The sequence below is a fragment of the Zeus faber genome (assembly GCF_960531495.2).
Source record: "Zeus faber genome assembly, chromosome: 5".
In the NCBI taxonomy this organism is placed as follows: domain Eukaryota; kingdom Metazoa; phylum Chordata; class Actinopteri; order Zeiformes; family Zeidae; genus Zeus; species Zeus faber.
This window is the reverse complement of record NC_137192.1, coordinates 10,574,731-10,595,997: the sequence shown is the minus strand read 5'-3', so window position 1 is coordinate 10,595,997 and position 21,267 is coordinate 10,574,731. Positions and strand designations below refer to the sequence as shown.

At 44.7% G+C, this 21,267-nt stretch overlaps 1 protein-coding gene across 1 annotated transcript; it reads left to right on the top strand.

Moving 5' to 3' along the window:
- Nucleotides 1-3,743: 3,743 nt before the first annotated feature.
- On the top strand, nucleotides 3,744-19,899 carry sfmbt1 (Scm like with four mbt domains 1; the record flags this gene model as incomplete). Its single annotated transcript, XM_080000453.1, has 20 exons — nucleotides 3,744-3,768; nucleotides 3,857-3,951; nucleotides 4,056-4,299; nucleotides 4,540-4,628; nucleotides 5,989-6,241; nucleotides 7,470-7,567; nucleotides 7,784-7,885; nucleotides 8,556-8,715; nucleotides 8,851-8,933; nucleotides 9,310-9,439; nucleotides 9,601-9,714; nucleotides 10,245-10,287; nucleotides 10,395-10,462; nucleotides 10,586-10,725; nucleotides 10,986-11,095; nucleotides 11,323-11,498; nucleotides 12,215-12,393; nucleotides 12,815-13,042; nucleotides 13,266-13,394; nucleotides 18,198-19,899. 20 exons carry the CDS (start codon nucleotides 3,744-3,746, stop codon nucleotides 18,336-18,338), a joined length of 2,607 nt encoding a protein of 868 aa, XP_079856579.1. The 3' UTR covers nucleotides 18,339-19,899.
- Between the last annotated feature and the right edge of the window lie 1,368 nt (nucleotides 19,900-21,267).

Below are 21,267 nucleotides of genomic sequence, written 5' to 3'. Positions count from 1 at the left end.
CGCGTTTCTTACAGTTTCCCAAAAAAAAAAAAAAAAAAAGAAACATGCCACGATTTGCTCGATCATTCCACCGCGATGTTAGTCAGTCTCTTTATGGGTGATCGATAAAGTGGTCCAATAAAAGTAGTCGCCGGCGCGATGCGCATTGCCCTCTCCGTAGTTGCCAGATGTCACGGCGAATTTAAATGAAACAACTCAAGGCCAATTGTCATAATTTATTCAATACAAATTGACTATTTTCACGGGTATACGCCTCTCAACGGAAAGTGGGTCGATTACGTTGCAGCCACAATCCTTTAACTAAGTGTTGAATCCATTGAGGGGGGGGGGGGGGGGGGGTCGGAGCAAATAAACCTCCATGCGGGACAAAGTCCTATTTTAGAATAACACGCATTAGGAGAGAGAGAAATGTGGTTCACAATGTGTTTCCCCGCCGCCCGCCCCTGCGTGCTGTGTATCTCCGCTGGGTTTCCCGATCGTTTCATATTGTTATTGTGTGAAGATGGAAGTCATTTTTTTTTTTTTTTTTTTTTTTTTTTTTCCTTCCCCGTTTTTCGACACCGGGCTCGGAACAGAGCACGGAGAGGCGGCCGCGCGTGCGCACTGGCGATTTGTGCCATATTGGAATGAGGTCGGCGGACGAGCAGGCGGAGAGGGGACGCTGCACCTGAAAAAGCCACTTGGAACAACTACTTGCCGGTAAGGGACCGCTCCCGCGCCTCGATATTCACGTGCCGCGTTTAGTTTGCGACCGATTCCCCGCGCTGTTTGGCGTTTTGGCGCCGTGTCGGTCTTTTTTCCCGTCTCTCAAAAAGATGACTCGGGGCTCGGCTCGAGTGATAGAGGCGGCTTCGCGACGTCTCGGCAACTTGACTCGGTCCGCGACGGCGGGTTGTCACGTGACGGCGGCCGCGCTCGAACCGAGCCGACGCGGTCCGCTCCGCCGCCACTTGCCGCCTCCTCCGCGGCGTGAAAGTTGGGTCGTGGCCCGTCCGCCGCCTCAAACGCTGCGGCGAGTCGGCTGCGGATTGCGGCCGCTCGGCGGAAGCGTCCGCGCGTTTGCCCGCCGAGCGGTTCGTCCAGTGCCCGCACACGCCGTGGCCGCATCGCGGCTCGTCTCGTGATTCCGTGTTTTATTTCGGCGTTCGAAAGCGGCGCCGGTGCCGCTTTCGAATAAACCCAAACGACGCTGGACGAACTCTGATTTGTTTACGAATTAATGAACGGTGCCGTAATTTCACTTGAGTTCTGAGGCGAGGTCGGTGTTGTCAAAACAATATACCACGATCAAAACAATAAATATGGAAGAAGGAAAAAAAAAAAATGGAATAAAGGGTTGTACATTCATCCACCCGGCTTATTGTCGGAGGCTCCAACTTCGCTGTTGTGCAACTTGAGAGAGACCGGTCGAGCTGCGTGACGTGCCGCTATGCGAAGGAAAAGAGCAACAACGCGGCGTGTTCGCATGCGGAAGAACACACACACACACACACACACACACACACACACACACACACACACACACACACACAGGTGCGGAGCGGGGTCTCACGTGGGGAAAGCGGTGAGACCAGTTCCGAGGAGGGCGGTAATGCCGCTGTACACCCTGCAAGCCACAATAATCCCCCCCAAAAAGACACTGGTAAACCTCTAGCCTGGACTACAGACCATCGTCAACATACATGCAGGAAATCATCCAGCAGACAGAGTTTGAAGGTCAGCTTGGACAGTCACGGTGCATCTCCAATGCCTGCATTTCCTTTAACTTTGACTTTTTTTTTTTTTTAAAAGGCGTCGGGTCATGTTATGGGTGTGTTGTTTCTGTTTGACAGACATGTTTCCAGCACCAACAGAGCTGGACAGAATGTCAGTGTACTGTCGATATCGCCGTAGGAGGCTCGATATTTGGGGTTTTGGTCAAATTACGATGACCAAAAGTCCCCGATTTTTCACCACATCCACAAATTCCACAAATGTTGTCTTTTTTCCCCGCTCATAGTACATCATGAAAGTAAAGTGAACCCTGTAGACTGCCTTGTAATTGCTGTTTGCTCATAATATCCAAATGATTGTTTGGAAAGAATTTCTCGTGTGTAAATATTCTATGGAACCGCCAGTAGGCATCCCTTAATGTAGCCGAAATGTTTGCTTTTAAAAATCTCTTGCAAAGGGAATCTTAAGTCCTTGTGAATATGTTATGGCTTCATTTTGCATTTTTTTTTATTTTTTTCATCCCAGGGACCTTGGTGGCGTTGACTAGCTTGTTTGGAAGTGCTCTGTAGCATGCTAAGCACTGATCAAATATATGACTTGCTCAAAAATAAGTGCTGTTGGGGGAAGTGCTTGGGGTATGTTTTCTTGCATTCGTCTCTCTCTCTCTCTCTCTCAGTCGGGGTGTGCGATGGTGGGAGACGGCTGGTAACTGTGGTCTGCGTAGTGCCTGTTTAGAAACCAGTGAAGTTGCTCTTCTTCCTGTCTGTGCAATGCCACCTAATAGCAGGTGTTACATGCAGAAATAACATTTTACTCCAGAAAATTTAAAGTTAATGCATACCACTAAAAGTTCAATCATATTGCGGTATCGTACACGACCAATTGCAAAATCCTGTCCTACCCATCATCGGGAGTTTGGAGAGCGGCCTCGTAACTCTTAGCGGAGCTTTTAGAAATGTCTCCAATTCTCTTTTATGCATTTTGTGAGTGTGACCCCCACCACCGCTGCTTATCCCCCAGCTGTGTGTGTGTGTGTGTGTGTGTGTGTGTGTGTGTGTGTGCGCGCACGCGGGGAGGAGCTTGAGTCCCAAGCAGGTCTGCAAGGTCGAGGGTGAAATGCGACGTTGATCCGTGCGGAGCCCAGGGGTCACGGCGGCCGGCAGGGGAGTGACGGGGTGGGGGTCGAGCGTCCGACAGACTTTAATAGAGACGTCAGACACGACAAAGACAGGCCTGACAGGCCGGCTGAATGGAGACCCGGTGACAGAGCAGCTACACTCAGCATCCCATACGCCGAGCCCTGCGCTATTGTCACAGCCCAGCGCCGCCTCCACGGCACTTTATAAATGCCACGTTTATCCTTTCACTCATCTTGGGCAGCAGGGTTAGAGGGGAGTTGTGCCATTGCCCTCTGATGTGTCAAACTTTGACACGCATGTCCCAGCTTGCGCTCTTGGTAGGGCGGCTGGATGAGATGGTCTGATATGGTTCCTAGTCACATACCATCTGGCGGGTCAGTAAAGTACTGGTCTTTGCCTCCCTAAAATGACAGATATGCTCCATGTAATTTGTGATTTAACTCGCCCCGTTTTCTGGTGATTGAGTTCGGGGCTGGGTAGATGGTCTTGAATATTAACGTGGTAGAATTCCCAAAGCTTTTGTCTCTGGAGCTGAAGCCAGCAAAACTTTTTTTTTATTAAAGTTGTCGTGAACTGGTTTGACTTGAGAGCCTGATCTGAATTCAATTTGATTTAGAAAAATTCCTCACACGCACATTTTTGTTGTTTGATTCGTCCGAGATGGAAAGTACTTGGTGCCGGACAATAATGTTGCATTGCCATCTCTGGGGATATTTGTCGTATAATTCATTTATGATGGTGTGTGGTTATGTATGATAACACTTCTGTCTTTTCCTCTAGTGCTGATGCTCCATCCTGATCCCCCTAACTCCACTTAATAATGACCCTTCTGTTCTCCACCCTTCTGTTCCTCTATAGTGCTTCAAGCCTTGGCCTTTTTGGGGCGCTATCATGAGTCGGGAGTCACCAGAATCTGGTAAGATCTTCGTTAATAACCAGAAAAAGCAGAGGATTTATCAAGGCAGGTTGGATTGATGACATTGTGCGTATGGTGTTCCGTCCAGAAGGGGACTCCACTCAGGATGGGTCTGACTTCAACTGGGACGACTACCTGGAGGAGCACGGGGCGCTGTCTGTGCCCCATCATGCCTTCAAACATGTGAGTCCCCACAAGATGTTTCGCCAACTGGACTACGAGTGGAAGAAGCACTTTGGGTGTCAAATAAGAGTGACCCTCTGACCTCCTCTTCCTCCCTCCTCCAGGTGGACCAGGGCCTGCAGACCGGCCTCACCCCGGGCATGAAGCTGGAGGTGTGTGTGCGCTCCGAGGCAGACGGCCCCTACTGGGTGGCCACCATCATCACGACCTGCGGCCAGCTGCTTCTGCTGCGCTACGAGGGTTACCAGGACGACCGCCGCGCCGACTTCTGGTGTGACATTATGACCGCCGACCTCCACCCGCTGGGCTGGAGCCGCCAGCAGGGCAAGGCCATGAGAGCCCCCGAAGGTGAAGCGGAGAGATGACCCCCTCACACACACTTCACTTCAATCTGATTGGTTTATTTGGGGGGGGGGGGGGGGGGTGTTGTTTATACATGAGGTGCCCTTTTACAACCCGACACTTCAACCTGACTGTAAGGTTGATTCGATAGTGTGCCCTCTGGAGATGAGGATAAAAGGCCTCTCTCGCCTCAAGGACAGCCTGCTGGTTGTTAAAGCTGAACGGCGTTTGTGTGTCCTGCCTCAGGCGTGCGTGAGAAGCAACAGGACTGGGAGGCGCTGCTGGAGAAGGTCCTCGCTGACGAGTGCAGTGCACCCGCCAACCTGCTGGAACTGGTAAGGTTTTTTGACCCGTGGGTAAAGATTTGGCAATCAAACTGGAAAGGCATCGGCGAGTTCCATCCTACCTCTGCGCCGTGAATGTTCTCGGATAGATAGATCATCCCCCCGAGGGGAAATTAAGGAAAACGCTGCATAGCCGCTGAAACGTCCTTCCAGCGCAACCAGAACCGGAAATGGTTCGTAATCACACTTCACGCTGATTTCATTTGATGCGCTGGACTTGAAAAACATACACTCGAAGCATTGAAAATGTGTATCTGGCGTCAAGGAATTTTGCAATTAACGGCAATATTCCCCCACTTCTCAGCCGTTGGGGAAGATTCCCAGCTCAGAAGGTAAAAGTCCTGCCACGTTATGACTCATTAGTTGTACCTCTGGGTTATGCTAATTCGCAAATCCAGATGGCTGACTCCAAAAACTGGGCAGGGCTTTCACGCCGAGTTTATTTTTCTTCATTTTTTATTTATTTATAAATTTATAATTGTTTATTGGTATTGATAAAATGGTACTCAAATAAAAAAACTGTAAACAAGGCTGAATCATTATGTGTTTTATTCCTCCTCCAGCGCTGCACCGCACTCCACGGCTCCTGTGCGGTTCCCATGTTCTGCGTTTACCGTATTTCTATTTTAGATCCGTTTGTTTTTGTTAGTTTCTACCTGTATGATACGAACATTTTAAACAAAGGGATGTTCCGTCGTGGATCAGGACAGTGCATTGCGTAATGGAGAGCGATCTCTGGTCCACTGTACATCCCGGCCGTTGTGTCTGAACAAAAACAAGCATGCAAGTTTATTTTAGATGTATTTATTTTGAGGAGCAGGGCAGCCAGACGACAGCTGAGGTAAATAAAAGCCCCGGTCACTATTTTAGGAAATACGTCTACTGTCAAAAAAGGACATTGAATTTGATTTCACAATTTTTTTTTATTTCATTGTTTTCATCGTAATGTTAAACAGAGCGACTCCCATCTCCTCTCACTGTGGAGTTTGTGCTTCTTTCACCGCAGAGTTCTTATTGAGTATCCTGCTGGTGGTGTTCTGGGACATGTTCTCCGGTGGTTCTAACGTCTTTTGTTTTGGTGTCTTTTTGAGTGTACCTTCTAATTTCTCGATAAACCATGAGCATCCCAAGTGTTTGTTTCTGCCCCCGAGCCGCCCGTACATCCTCGATTGTTTCGGAGCAGAGTTCAAAATGATAATGCATTCTCTCGCAGATCCTCTTACGGAATCGCATTCTCTCGCATTCTCTCGCAGATCCTCTTACGGAATCTGGAAGATTCTTCTGAGCCATTCAATATTTTCTGAACACCAGCTTTATAAAACTCCTCTAATTGGTTGGCCCTCTCTCCCAGCCGCAGCGCGGGAGGGACCCGGTGGAGCTGCTGTGCGCGGGCTGCTACATGGAGCTGCAGGAGGGCACCGACCCAGCGCTGGCCTGGGCGGCTGAGGTGGAGGAGAACGTCGGTGGAAGGCTGAAGCTGCGGCTGCTCGGCACCGAGGGGCTCCCAGACACGCCGTCCGCCCTCTGGCTCTACTACCTCCACCCACGCCTCCACCCACCCGGCTGGGCCAAGGGGCACGGCTGCGCCCTCAGGCCTCCCCAAGGTCAGCCACGCTGACACGGACCTGCTCTTTTATTTATATTTAGAAACCATGGATTTGTTTTATGCTGGTCTTAAAGACTTTTTTGGGGGGTTATTGTTTCTTGAAGTGGTCTCTCTGGGTTCTTTGCTACGGTTTCAGATGGAAGGCCACATGAGGGATTCCAAACCCCCAGGGGCTGATGAGATTGATTTCATAAAGCTCAATGTCATTTCACAACCAATAATCCCAAAACCAGTTTTTAAAACTAAAGATGCAAATGCTTCACTAATTTTCGACATTTCAGGCCGTGCTTTTATTTCATTTGTGGGGATTCTTTATTTACATATATTATCAAACTATCAAATCAAGTATCTCATCTAACGAATTCAACACTGTAGCTTGCTTACAAAGTGTTAACGGTAGGATCTCTGATTTGTTTCCACTGATATGGTCTCCACGAAGCCCCGTAAAGGGGCTGCCTTGATGTAGATACGTACGGCGGCTTGTAATCTCATGACCTGCTGAACCAGTTCCCTAAAAGAAGCGTGCTCGCACCTCATTTTATAGTGCTTCTACAAATGTCTGGCATTATCAAACTGCATTCCTAAATAGCTGCAGAAATAGCATCTGGATCCGTCGCCGATATGAAGAATCGGATTTTAGTGACTTTGCATTCTCGTAACGTCTGAGGGGTTTAAATGAGGACTGCCGTTACGCTGTTTACCATCGCATAAACATTTTACCGCCTCTGAAGAAAACCAACATGACAGAAAGACTATTGACTTTGTGACAAATGAATAATGATAAAAATGCGCATATGGAAGTTGAGATATCCCTGTTCTCTGATTGGGAACAGATGAATCCTCACTTTAACGATCGAGACCATATGGCAATTCAGTCCTCTTTTATTAACAACTTATTTAAAAAGTTTGTTTAAATGCTGTTCATGAAGTGAAAAAGTACAATCAAAGTTCAAATTCAATCGTGATGCATAAGGACATTTACCTTCATGAATGTGAAATGTGACTCTGGAAGAAAGGGTTGGTGGAGGTGTTTCATTCTGCACTCCGGGAATCCCCAGCTCTGGGAGTCTGTCAGGGCCACCTCACCCTGCCATCATGCCGTGGAACTTTCATCTGCGTTGGAATATCCCGCTCCAGCCACTGGGGAATCGTACTTTTGTTTTTTTTTGTTTTTTTTTACAGTTTTATTTTTCAGCACCTGATTTGTTTGTGCGTGCATGTTCCAGATCTCGTGTCCCTGCGGACGGAGGAGGAGTGGGAGGAGGTGAGGCAGAGGATCGAACAGCTGCCACAAGACGACGCCCTGACCAAAGAGTTTTCCAAGGTGCTTCCAACGCAAAGTTTAATTTGCGTTTGTTTTCTTGGGATTTGATAATGCTGCCATAAACAAAGAGCTGTGACGACTTGGGGGGTGTGTGTGTGTGTGTGTGTGTGTGTGTGTGTGTGTGTGTGTGTGTGTGTGTGTGTGTGTGTGTGTGTGTGTGTGTGTGTGTGTGTGTGTGTGTGTGTGTGTGTGTGTGCGTGCGCGCGCGCGCGCCAGGATCAGCCTGCCATCGCCGCTCACTGTTTCAAAGAAGGGATGAAACTGGAGGCTGTTGACCTGACTGCTCCCATCTCCATCAGTCCTGCCACTGTCACCAAGGTAACAGGCTTCTTAACAACTCTCTGTGCTCCGTTTGTCTAGGCTCCTTTTCCTTTCCCCGACATTTGGGTTTTTTCTGCATTTGTTGCTTAACTGCTTTCACCTCAATTGATTGACAAGCGGCCGTGCCTAGAGTAGATGAGATGCTCTGCAACGACGTGTGTGTGTGTGTGTGTGTGTGTGTGTGTGTGTGTGTGTGTGCGTGTGTTAGAGATAATATTTCGAAACATAACTGCGGAGCAGCATCAGACCTTGCTCCCGCCGTTTGGGACTGGCCGACACCTGTCTGGAATAGTGATGCAAGACTCGTGAACTACTGAACAATCTTTGAAATGACTCAGAAGTTGGCGGTCACTCCGACAAAGCAGCTGTTAATTCCTTTCTTTCGCAGCCATGCACGTAGGCCTTCACTGACTCTCTACTCTCTCCTCACAGACCCTTGACTCCCTTAAATTTAAGCAAATCCTTTTTACCGAATCACTCGTCGAGAGCCGAGGTCTCCAAAAAGAGATGACCTTTTCAGCACTAGTCTGGAAGGCTTGAAGCCGATTTTATTGCGCGGCGCGGAAACAGGCGGCAGAACGAGGGCAGGCTGGAATCGCCCCAGAGCTGCTGAATTGGTTAGAGGACAACTGGACATAAGCTGCTCTCCGTATCCTCTCCACCTCAGGTGTTCAACGAGCAATACTTCCTGGTTAAGATGGACGACCTCTGTGGCATCGACGAGCCGGAAGGCGGCGGGCGCTCCTTCCTGTGCCACAGCGACAGCCCGGGGATCTTCCCCGCACAGTGGAGCCTCAAGAACGGGGTCCCGCTCTGCCCCCCTCCAGGTGGCTGAGCCCAGCTCTGATATTGATGACATCACTCATGTCCTTTCAAACTACTTGCGCTTCGTGTCCTGTATTTATTTATCTGTCTGTCTGTCTGTCTGTCTGTCTGTCTGTCTTTCATACCTCTTTGTGCAGGATACCAGGGGCAGGATTTTGACTGGGCAGATTACCTGAAGCAGTGTGAGGCTGAGGCCGCGCCACAGCATTGCTTCGCTACAGTGAGTAGGCCTCTGTTGCCGCCAAACTGGCGTTACATATTTATATTATATTACACGCCAGCAACGGTGAAAGATTCCCTGCTGGAGATGTCTCTTCTTCCAGTGATCTATCAACAACAAATCATCTTAAATTTTGCTCTCTATTGCCATTATATTCAACCCCTAACTCTTCTTGTCACAAACAAGGAATGACGAAGGAATGAGAGTTGACTTATTCAAATATTTCCACATTTCAAATGTATGTATTTATGTTATTTCTGTAGTAATGTTTGAATAAACAACTGGGTCACTTACTCACTCATTTGTTTTAGTAGAGAATACATGGCCTTTTCTTTGTGTTGTTTTTGTCCTCTAAAAGTCTCTGGTTGCCTCCCAGCAGGAGCAGTCTGAGCACAGTTTCAAAGAGGGCATGAAACTGGAGGCGGTCAACCCACTGTCACCTGAGAACATTCACGTGGCCACAGTCACAAAGGTCAAAGGGCAATACGCCTGGCTCACCCTGGAAGGTGAGAAAGGGCGCCGGCACTGCAGCGCCTCCGCTCTACGTATGTCCTTTAAAAAGAAAAGAATTGCCGACATGAGAACCAAGGCTTGTAAACGACCTTCTCGTGACTTTACTGATAGTGCGTGTGAAACCAGTGTTAAACAGCCGCCTGCACGTGTGTAGGACTGAAGCAGCCCATGCCGGAGGTGATTGTCCACGTGGACTCGCTGGATGTGTTCCCCATCAGCTGGTGCGAGACCAATGGCTACCCTCTGGTCTACCCCATCAAGCCCTCAGGTACCAGACACGTTCCCTGTGTGCCAGTCGTTTATCCCCCGCCCCTCACTGACGAACCCAGCGCAGTTTATTTCTGTTTGTTTGCAGCTCGTGGCCCGGGGGTGAATTTTGGCCCCCCGATAGTGTTGATTGGCCCTTTGAATAAGATAGGTTAGCCATAAGTTGGAAAAACACCACAAAAATGGATGGATGGATGGATGGATGGATGGATAGATAGATAGATAGATAGATAGATAGATAGATACAGGCAATAATAATAATAATAACAAGAATTAAAACATTGGAAATGTACAATAAATCTAAAATGAACAACAAACAATAAAATCAACCATAAACAGCATAACACAACATAAACAATAAACCTGAAAAACCCTAAACACTAATTTGGCAATATACAATAGACCTTATTATTTTGTCGTTATACAAGCAAAAATAATAATAATATTGACTTGTTGGAGCCAAGTTGGAAGCTGGTAACAAATTGAAACTGTAGTTGAACAGCCCCGCTGCGTGTGTCCCTCTCTCATCAGTTGAAAGGCAGAGGAAGATCGCTGTGGTGCAGCCGGAGAAACAGTGAGTACAAGAGTCAAGTGGTTTTCTCTCCTTTTTGAGCGGCTTCTGGTTCTGATTGGTTTGTGTCTTGGACTCCGCTGACTTTTCCACTTTTATTCCTCTTCCAGAAGAATTCCTTCCAAGTCATCATCAACTGCTGCTGAGAGGCAGCAGCTGGCCAGCCAGTCCGATGCAGGTGACCAGCGTCTTTCTATGGCTATGAGATTGCCATACCCTGATACCCGTGTGACCCTCGCACCCTGATGCCACTTTCTCAGTGTTGGCTTTTATATATTTATTTTTTGTGACACTTGTTTAGGACAAAGCAACGGGAAGTACTGCTGCCCAAAGATTTTTTTCAACCACCGCTGCTTCTCCGGGCCGTACCTGAACAAGGGACGCATCGCCGAGCTACCCCAGTTCATCGGGCCCGGGAACTGTGTCCTCGTGATCAAAGAGGTGAGATTTACTGACTAGTGTAATATTACACATAACACAATTTTTTAACAGATCTCTGAGGTCTTATGTTAAATATGCAATTTGATTTGGAGACCTACTTTCAATCATCCTGAGACCCAGACTTTCAATAACACTGAACTCACATCAAACAGTGAAAACTAGATTTGATCTTTTATGTGGAAAGATGGCCCACAGGGCTGTCTTTTCATCACGTAGTACTTGACCTCTGACCTCTCAGGTCACATGTGTTTCCCACGTAGGTGCTGACCCTGCTGATCAACTCGGCCTACAAGCCGAGCCGTGTGCTGAGGGAGCTGCAGCTGGACCAGGAGGGCCGTTGGCAAGGCCACGGCGAGACGCTCAAAGCCAAGTGAGGGAACGAACTGTCTAGTGCTCAGGGCCGCGCCCTGCCCACAGGATGAGTAATGTGAACGTGGCGGGATGCCAGGCTCTGGTTTTCAAAAATAAATACTTCTGAGTAAATGGGGGAATTTTGGCCTACCCTCTGTCTGACTGGATCTGCAAATAGAAAGTCAAAGTCCTCTCTGTTAGAGTATATATTGTCTCATTACATCAATTTCCTGATTTTGTCATCAGGTACAAAGGGAAAAGCTACAGGGCCACCGTAGAGATCGTCCGCACCGCCAACCGCGTAGCAGATTTCTGCAGGAAGACCTGCATCAAACTGGAGTGCTGCCCGAACCTGTTTGGTCCCCGCATGGTGGTGGACCGCTGCACGGAGAACTGTGCCGTCCTCACCAAGACCAAATACAGTAGGTCGCCCCCAGGATTCCTTATAAATACAATTTAAGCCCAAACTCTTTCTTTTAGGATGTATTAATCCACGACTGAAATGTGGTTACTGTAAAATGATTACACCCACTCTTTAAAAGGAAAAAGCGATCATTCAATGTTTTCTTTTTTCAGAATTTTTTTCTTTATACCTGCTCCACATCTTTCTTTTGTGTCGCGGGTGGATGCAGGAATGATTAGTGGTTACAGAAATGCAAAGCTCAGGGTATAAAGGTCATTTACCAAGTAATCAGCCAGAGGCAATGAATAAGCAGGGTAGGGCTGACACAATCACAAGCCTTTTTATTTATGGATAACTACTCACTTCACACACAATCATACATTTATTTGAAGGATTTATAAAGCTGTTGCTGCCATGTAACCATTTAAATAATTGTTCAACGTTGGCCTCTCATGATATCACTAATCATGCTTTTACTGTCACCAATTCTCAATTATTCTTTTGTTTCTTCTGTGTCTTGTGCCAGTTTAGATCACATTCTCACTTTGGGGAACTATTCTTACATAATGTTTCTTTGAAAACACAGATTGCTCCTTCTGATATGTTGCCAGCTGCTCCAACCCCCACTTACTTTTTTTTTTTTTTTTTTTTCTACTTCATATTTCCATCACATATTGTTGAAAGAACCATTAATCAGTCGGCCTCGTTTTAATTTTTTTTTTATGACATTGCCAGCGTACTACTACGGTAAGAAAAAGAGCCGGCGCATCGGGCGCCCGCCTGGGGGCCACTCCAACCTGGAGGGAGGCGTGAAGAGGAGAGGGAGGAGGAGGAAGAGGAGGAAGCAGCTCTTTGTGCACAAGAAGAGACGCTCGTCTGCCTCGCTGGACAACACGCCCGCTGGGTCGCCACAGGTACCACACACACACACACACACACACACACGCGCACACACACACACACTGACATTGCACGTATCCCATTGTGTGATGTCTTGATGTCAATTTCATCACTCAAATGCATAAATAAAATTCTTTTTTTTTTTTACATCATTTACAATATAAACTGGCAAACACTAGTGCTCCATGTAATATGTATATGTAATATACATATTCATATGTAATATGAAATGTAATATCTTTATTGCATCAATACTAGTACTACTACTCGATACTGTGAGAAGAGTATCAAAATATTCTGTAGCATTTATTACCAAAAACTCCAAACCCTAGTTTCATCTTTTCACTAAAAAGCCAAAGTCCCTAATTCTCATTTGAAATGACCTGTATGGCCTGTATGACCTCCAACTCTACACCATCCATGTCCGACTCGCAGGGCAGTGGAGACGACGAGGACATCGACGACGACGACTCCTTGAGTGAAGAAGATTCCGGCTCCGAGCTGCAGGACGATCTCCAGGACGACTCTGAATTTTCCATGGGGAAGTCTCAGCCCGCAACACCGTCACCCTCCCCACCGGCAACGCCCAGGCCTACCCGCCGGCGCCGGAAGCCCTGTTCTCCCTCCTTCTCCGACGACGAGAACCGCCCTCCCTCGCCAAAGGTCCTAAAAGTCAAAGCTGAAATGCATACAGCAGACTAGTTTGAACAGAAAGCCTAGCCTCCCTGCCACGCTGTCTGGAAGATCTGTTTCTAACCTTGTGTGTGTGTGTGTGTGTGTGTGTGTGTGTGTGTGTGTGTGTGTGTGTGTGTGTGTGTGTGTGTGTGTGTGTGTGTGTGTGTGTGTGTGTGTGTGTGTGTGTGTGTGTGTGTGTGTGTGTCTCCAGACCTCCAAGACCGAGGCTCCCCAAAAGCTATGCTTGGACACCAGTCCCCTGGAGTGGAGCGTCACAGACGTGGTCCACTTCATCAGGACCACCGACTGTGCACCCCTTGCACGGATCTTCATGGATCAGGTAACTGCAGGATTTTTGCCGAGTCAATGAGTTGCGTGAAGTGCTTCAATTTCCTCCTCAGAAATGTCATTACTGGAATACCTTGAAAGTAGACACTTTTGTGCTGAATTGCTTGAGAAGTCCTTATAACTGGAAAGAAATGGTGCTTAAAAAAGTCCTTGAATTTCAGTTTGTAGTGCCAGAATGAACCCTGATGGTAGAATCCTTCATTCGCTCGACTCTTTCAGTCTCGAGCTAAACAGCAAAACGAATGAGGAAGGAACTTGAGCTGCATTGGTGAAGCATGTCAACAATAAATGAAAGTTTGCTAGAGCTTAAGTTTACTTATGGCCACAAGCGTTGTGAGTAACGTCGTTTTAACCATAAAACAAACATACATTGTAGCACTGTATTTACTGCTATCTAATAGTAATTAACCAACATTAAATTATATGAGTGTAATTTTTATCTTCAATCATGAACTTAGATGAATTATTAACTAGTTGTGGGAGCCTTTCCCCACAGGTACGGGCTTAGGGAGGAAGACCTGAGTCTTTCTGGCACCAGAGCACCGACATGGTGTGACCTTTTATTAAATTATATGAAACAGAAAAGCTTGCCGGCCAAAACGATAAACAAAAATGAGAACAGTATGGCGCGACGGAGGAGGAAGGTATGGCTTCGCTGGCTCCTGGTCGGCTGACAAGCCCTGTACGCTGATCCCCTCTGCAAGACGGACAAACTTTAAAACTTCCTGCCCCGGATCGGACCAACCAGCACCACTCGGGCGCTGATTCGGCCGATTTGGTCCGTCTGCAGCCGCAGCTTAACCACGCCCTAACCACGCCCCCTTAACATAGTCAAGTAAACAATGAGTTATGGGGACATTGCATTGACTGAGTGGGGACTGTGCGCTCATTTCTAGAATAGGGAACCAGGAACCGGAACAGGAATATCCCCACTATTAAAATGCAATGGCAAGGCCACATTAAACCTATCTGATATTAAATAAAAGTGAGCAAATGTTGTGCTTTTTTGACATGTCTTAGATTCTCTAAGGGCCAAAAATTTATTATATTTCAAGGATTTTTCTATGTCAATGAATTTTCTCATGACCCCAATCGAATTCGTATTTACAAACGACTAACAGCAAATTTCAACAATGCACAAACAAAGTGAGTTGAGCAGCTGACTCTCTATGACCTATTCCCACTAGAACAGCAGAGGCGCTGATGAAGGTGCTCGACTGCATGTGTCACAACACTGAGAAGCATAAAGTCTGAGAAAGAAAGAAGGATTTTTGCCAGATAACATAATTATTAATGTACGTAGTCTTTCTGCTGCCAAAATATATTCCATGTGAAGGAAATCTTGCCAAGAAAAGTAATATAACTAAGAACTTGGGCTGAAAATGGTATCACAATATGTTTTTTTTATATTGATCGATGGTTGATAATTATCACAATATATAATTCACAATACTAATAATGTTCAATTTCCCGTTTTAAGTGTATTCTAATGGCTTTACATTAAACACTGAATAAATAAAATAATAAATATGTAAATGTAATTAATGAAATACATTTTTTTTCTATATATATATATATATATATATATATATATATATATATATATATATATATATATAAAAATGCACCAATCAGCCACAACATTAAAACCACTGACAGGTGAAGTGAATAACGTTGATCATCTTGTTCCAATGGCATCTGTCAAGGGGTGGGATATATTAGGCAGCAAGTGAACAGTCAGTTCTTGAAGTTGATGTGTTGGAAGCAGGAAAAATAGGCGAGCGTAAGGATCTGAGCCACTTTGACAAGGACCACATTGTGATGGCTAGACGACTGGGTCAGAGCATCTCCAAAATGGCAGGTCTTGTGGGGTGATTGAGGTGATGCAGTGGTTAGTACATACTAAAAGTGGTCCAAAGAAGGACAACCGATGAACCGGCGACAGGGTCATGGGCGCCAAAGGCTCATTGATACATGTGGGGAGCAAAGTCTAGCCCGTCTGGTCCGATACCACAGAGGAGCTACTGTAGCATAAATTGCTGAAAAGGTTAATGCTGGTTATAATAGAAAGGTGTCACTGGGGTTGGACGATTTGGGAAATTAATTTTTTACTTTTACCTTTTTTTTTAAATGTAATTAGCATAAAGCTGTCCCTGAGGGCACAGAGCGATGAACACACAAAGTTCCTTCACTTCGTGCACAAAGAGGATTTATGTGGATGTATGCGTGCAACATTTTTATAAAAAATATTAAATTTCTGCTGAAACGCTGCATATTTTTTGAATGTTAATTTCCAGATGTAACAACTACAAAGCTTGAAGTTAAATCAGTCAGTCAATTTTCTACTGTGATAAAAAATAAAAAATAAACTATTACATAAAGATATGTTATTCATGTAAATTCATGCATCAATTCATCTAATTTCATCATAACACGTGGGCCTGGCCTACAGGAAAGAGCAGTTTATATGTTGACTGTATCAAATGTTGTGTTGGTCATACTGTAGAATAATTTATTGCTTGTGTTTAGTGAATAATAAAGAAGATAAGGAACTTAAAAAATAAATTGCATACTAATTTGCAATATTAGTAAAAGACAAAAACCCAATTAGATTATAATTGTGTTGTTTTTTTTGTTGTCTTTTTGACTAATATGGGGATTTAGTATGGAGTTTTTATATATATATATTTTTTTAAGTTCCTTATCTTTTATGATGCATGAATTGATATGAATTACATGTCTTTAACTATTGAATTGTAAAAAGAAGGTTTTCTTTTTACAATTCAATAAATTAAATCAATTCAACTGATTTAACTTTGTAATTGTTCCAGATTGTTCCAATCTGAAAATTAACATTCGAAAAATATGCAGTGTTTCAGCAGAAATGGTTTTTTTTTTTTATAAATATGTTGCACGCATACGTCCACATAAATCCTCTTTGTGCACGCAAGTGAAAGAGCTTTGTCTGTTCACTGCTCCGTGCGCTCAGGGACAGCTTTATGCTAATTACATTTAAAAAAAGGTTATCTGTCTGTCTGTCTATTTTTTATCGCAGCTTTTGCGATTTGAAAATAGCATTCTATTACATTGCGATGTAGGTTTGAATTTGATTTATCGTTTAGCCCTATAGAACACACAGTGCATCGCAGCTTGCTGCATATCAGGCTGCGTAGCCGCAAATCGGTCAGAGTGCCCATGCTGGGCCCTGTCCACCCCTGAAAGCTCCTACAATTTGCACATGAGCATTAGAACTGGACCATGGAACAATGGAAGAAGGTGGCCTGGTCTGATGAATCACGATTTCTTCTACATCATGTGGATGTCCGGGGTTAGTGTCCGATGGAGCATCTGTGGGATGTGCTGGAACAACAAGCCTGATCCATGGAGGCCCCACCTCACAACTTACAGGACTTAAAGGATCTGCTGCAAACGTCCTGGTGCCAGATTCCACAGGACACCTTCAGAGGTCTTGTGGAGTCCATGCCTCTACCGGACAGAGCTGTTTTGGCGGCACAAGGGGGATCTACACAATATCAGTGGTGGTTTTAATGTTGTGGCTGATCGGTGTATAATCAGCATTGTCGGCGAGAACAGTCCAAAAAGTTCCGGGATCTGCGATTAGTTGCGGGGACGTTTGGAGCGGACTGAAGGACGCTCTCTCCGACAGTGTCAGATCAGACGTCACTGAAAATCGCTCGATTTTCGCTCCATATCGATTCTTTCTTTAATATTTCTCCTTTTGCGGGGATGAGGGCAGCGCCGGGCTCAGGTTGGGAGGAGGGCGAGTTTGAGTTCAAGATGGTGTTCGAGGAAGACCCGCCGCGTCAGCTCTGGGCAGATCATGCATGCTGCCTGGCCGGAGAGCGCCGCAGCCGGGGAGAGCGCGGAGGGAGCCCCGGCGCACCTGGACACCAGGCATTGGCTGTTCGTGTCACATGGTTGTTTCTCTGTTGTACGATTGGCCGTTCGTGTCGCGTCTTTGTAAATAGAGGAAAATGGACTCAAAAAACTGTCGAAAATAAATCTCAGAAATGTGTCATCGTTATGGTTGAAGATTTTATTATGGTAATGATCAAGCTTGTTTTGTCGTCCAGCCCTACCAAGAACAAAATCTCTATTTCGCTCCATAAATATCCCAACTTTTAATCTGAAAGATGGTACTTTTTATGACGGGGGAGGGGGAAAAATCGATACAGCATAGTTTGCGATATCATATCGATACACGGACGCAGAGTAATGATATGTAATTATATAAATTGCAAATACAAATTACAGTTTTTGGTACTGGAATAATCAAATAACTCAAGAATAATGCTGTTCTAGCTTGTCTCATACGAAGTGAGTATTTTAACAATGGCACATTGGGTGTCAAACATAACACGTGTTGGATGTGACGCCTGTGTACCGACCACTGACTCGTGTGCAAGTTTACGTGATGACATCAGCATTTTCAAAAAGACCAAAACGGTGAAAGCACTGTGTTTTAAACTCGTGTCATATCGCAATACTTGCTCTGTTGCAAAACATAAAGGATCACGATACTATCATATCGGAACCCAAGTATCGTGATTGTGAGATCCCTGCCGAGTCCCACCCCTCGTTTATATGAAATGCTCTTCCCTGTGTCATCCACTCGGCTTCTTGTTGTGGTAACCTGTTCAGTGACTTGTGGATTTGGATGAATTTTGGATCTTTGAAAACATTTGTCTCTTATCTTTCATGAGTTGCAGGAAGGAGTCCTTGGAGTTAAATATTATATGTATGTGAATAATATTTATTTTTCTTCCTTTTTTAGGAGATTGATGGTCAGGCCTTGCTCCTACTGAACCTTCCCACGGTGCAGGAGTGCATGGACCTGAAGCTGGGACCTGCCATCAAGCTCTGCCATCACATCGAGAGGGTCAAACTGGCGTTCTATCAGCAGTTTGCAACGTAGCCAATGGACAATCATCAGAGACCCCTGCTCCTTTGTGTATTAATCCTGTGGGGGAAAAAAAAAAAGAAATTGCCTTTTATCTTTTTCACTGTCCTACCACTGGACTTCCTTATTGTATGGTGGGTGGAGCGACTCTACAGACTTTGGGCTGGAGCAACCAAGTCACTGGCGCTTAAACTCCAGCGGTCCAGTCTTTTGACCGTCTGTATTTTAGTTGTTTTGCTGCTGTTAGGGTGTGTGCGTGCGTGTGCCCGCGCGCTCTGATCGGATTCATTAAGGGTACATATTTGGTCAGAAACATTTCTTTATTTTTATCTTTTTGTGTTGAAACATTTCCAACAAAATTGTTGTCTTTTCTTCCACAATATTGCCTTTGCATCCATTGCTAAGTGAACAACTCTGAGGCTGATCATTGATTTAACATTGTATTTTAATTGTCAGGCATGAGAGATATGAGATATTAATATGGACCATCTTGCATTTTCTTGATTGGGTCACCTATCAAAATCCACCCAATGTGCGCTCGATATTCAAATGGCAGACGACTACTAGGAATTGTGTAGGTCATATTAATCGCAACAAAAATCAACACGATTACTTCCCAAACCGTGATAAATATGGGTGTCTTACGCAAAACAGTGGCTCAACAATTTACCCGAAAAGTGTATATGAGCAATAATAATTGTTGACTGGCAAAATAGGCAGTATCCAGTTGTGATATTCCCATTTTCTTTCCGTTAATTAGAAAAGCAGCAAAATAGCTGTTTCCTAGTGCGATCCCTGTGGTCTGAGACGACCTCAGTGTTGTAATGTGAAATGACATATACGAGTGGGGTTTGGTTCCAGTTTGGGCAGTAACGACATGTTGGAGCCTGGTGTAAATGTAATCCAGTGTAATGTCAACGCCTGGCGTGACAGTCTGAAGGTCTTCTCGCCTGAATGAGGAAAATGCGAGGCTCCTGTATCAAAAAGCCCTGTACTACACGTTGTTATGCAAAGTGTATATAATGACCTGCTTATTTGTAAATACTGTACATAATCTCAAAATTCTTCTCGCGCGACAGGGTGATTAGATTTTTTTTTTTTTTTTTTTTATATTGACCAACTATCAAAGCGTTGTGTGAAAGCCCAAGGCATATATTTGCACAGCATAGCTCTCAATGTTTTCATTTGGATGTAGACCAACCAAGCATCACTTAGGCTGGGGAATAGGATGGGTTTACGGGATAAAAGAAAAGATCTGCTGTATCACACTTTACAATAGCATAACTCCAAAGGGAAGTGCTGTTTTGATCGTATATGATCATTTAATAGTAAAAAAAAAAAAATAGCAGTCAATGATAAATGAGCAGAAAGAAATCAAAGCAACCTCAATGACTTTAAAAACATTCTTTTGTATTGATTTTCTTTTGCCTATTTATTACGTAGTTTGTGGTGTTTCATTTGTGTCAGCAAATGGCTGTGTTATAATTTGCCTGTTGAGTAGTTTCGGCTGTACACAAAACAGTTGAACTTGTTTTTACTTCTAAATGTTATTTAAGAAAATACTGCAATAAAACAGTTAACGGGTCATAGAAATGTCTTTATTAAGTACATACATACAGATGGATTACAGTATGCAGCATATCAATAGCACACATAGGGGTTTTTGCAGTATGTTGTAAACACCATGTAGGGAGAATATATTACATACATTTAAATATACACTTGTGAATTATTGAGCTTGCAGAGGAACATTCGAAAAAGGAAACAAAATATATCAAATGAAAAATAATTTTAAACTAATAAAGGAAAAACTTCCAGTGAAATGTAAGGAATTTGGAGATTTGATTAAAATATGCTCTTAATATGAAAAAAAAAAGAAAGTTTTTGTACCATCAGAAATGTGCCACTATAAATACTATTCTTGAGGATTAAAGTATGTGGGGTTTGGGGGAGGCCATAATTTCCCTACAATTTAGAAGTTACAGCACAATTAAAAATAGATGTGAAGGGGTTTTGTTCACACATTTGGTACTTTTACTCTGCTACATTTCAAAGTAAATATATATACTTTTTTAACACAATCACACCCAAAAAAAAAGAACAGGGGCTGGATCTATGAAACTGGGACCTGGATATTGCAATTAGTATTCTTAATTCGAGTATTTCAAGTATGTTTTAGAGCAAGTACTTATAAACACTTTAAGTATTTGTATTTGTAGTACTGAGCAAATGTATTTAAGAATAAAAACCTCCTTTATTTTTTAAAAATATTATAATATTTTAATATATATATTATATATATCATATAGTTGTTGATTTATTTTTTCTTTAAAGAGTCTTGACTGTGGAAAGCCCATGAGACACTTTTTTTTTTCTTCCTACATTTCCCACAATGCACCAGTCTCACGCCCACCACGTGACATGACGTATGTCAACATGAGTGGGCACAGCTCGGTACCGGATCGAGAGGCGACCTGCGAAATATAACGTTATAATATTAAAAACCTCACTGTCGCGCCGTCGAAGGCGGCCGCGCAAACCGGAAAAAAGTCCGATTTTTGTGAAGTTTAAAGATATTTTTCGTTTTCGGATGTACCTTCACAAAGGGCTAGCAGGCATTTTTTTTTCCATTCTTTTTTTTTTTTTCCCCCCCTGCGAGCTCGCAAGCTAACTGGACCTCCGTGTGGAACGTTAGCAGCACCCGACGCCTCCGTTCGACTCCATCACCACCGCGGTCGGTCCTCCGAATCGACTTCGACACGAGGAGCCAACCCAACTCTGTTAAATATCCCAGTTAGTGCAGAATGGTGGGCTTTAAAGGTGTGCTCTTAATATCCACACCGAGCTGCACGCTAGCTAGCGGCTGTCTCCCGGTCCACGTCCAGACATTCTCGGGTCAATGTGTCATCTGGTGAAATCCACTCTCCATTCTGAATATTTGAAT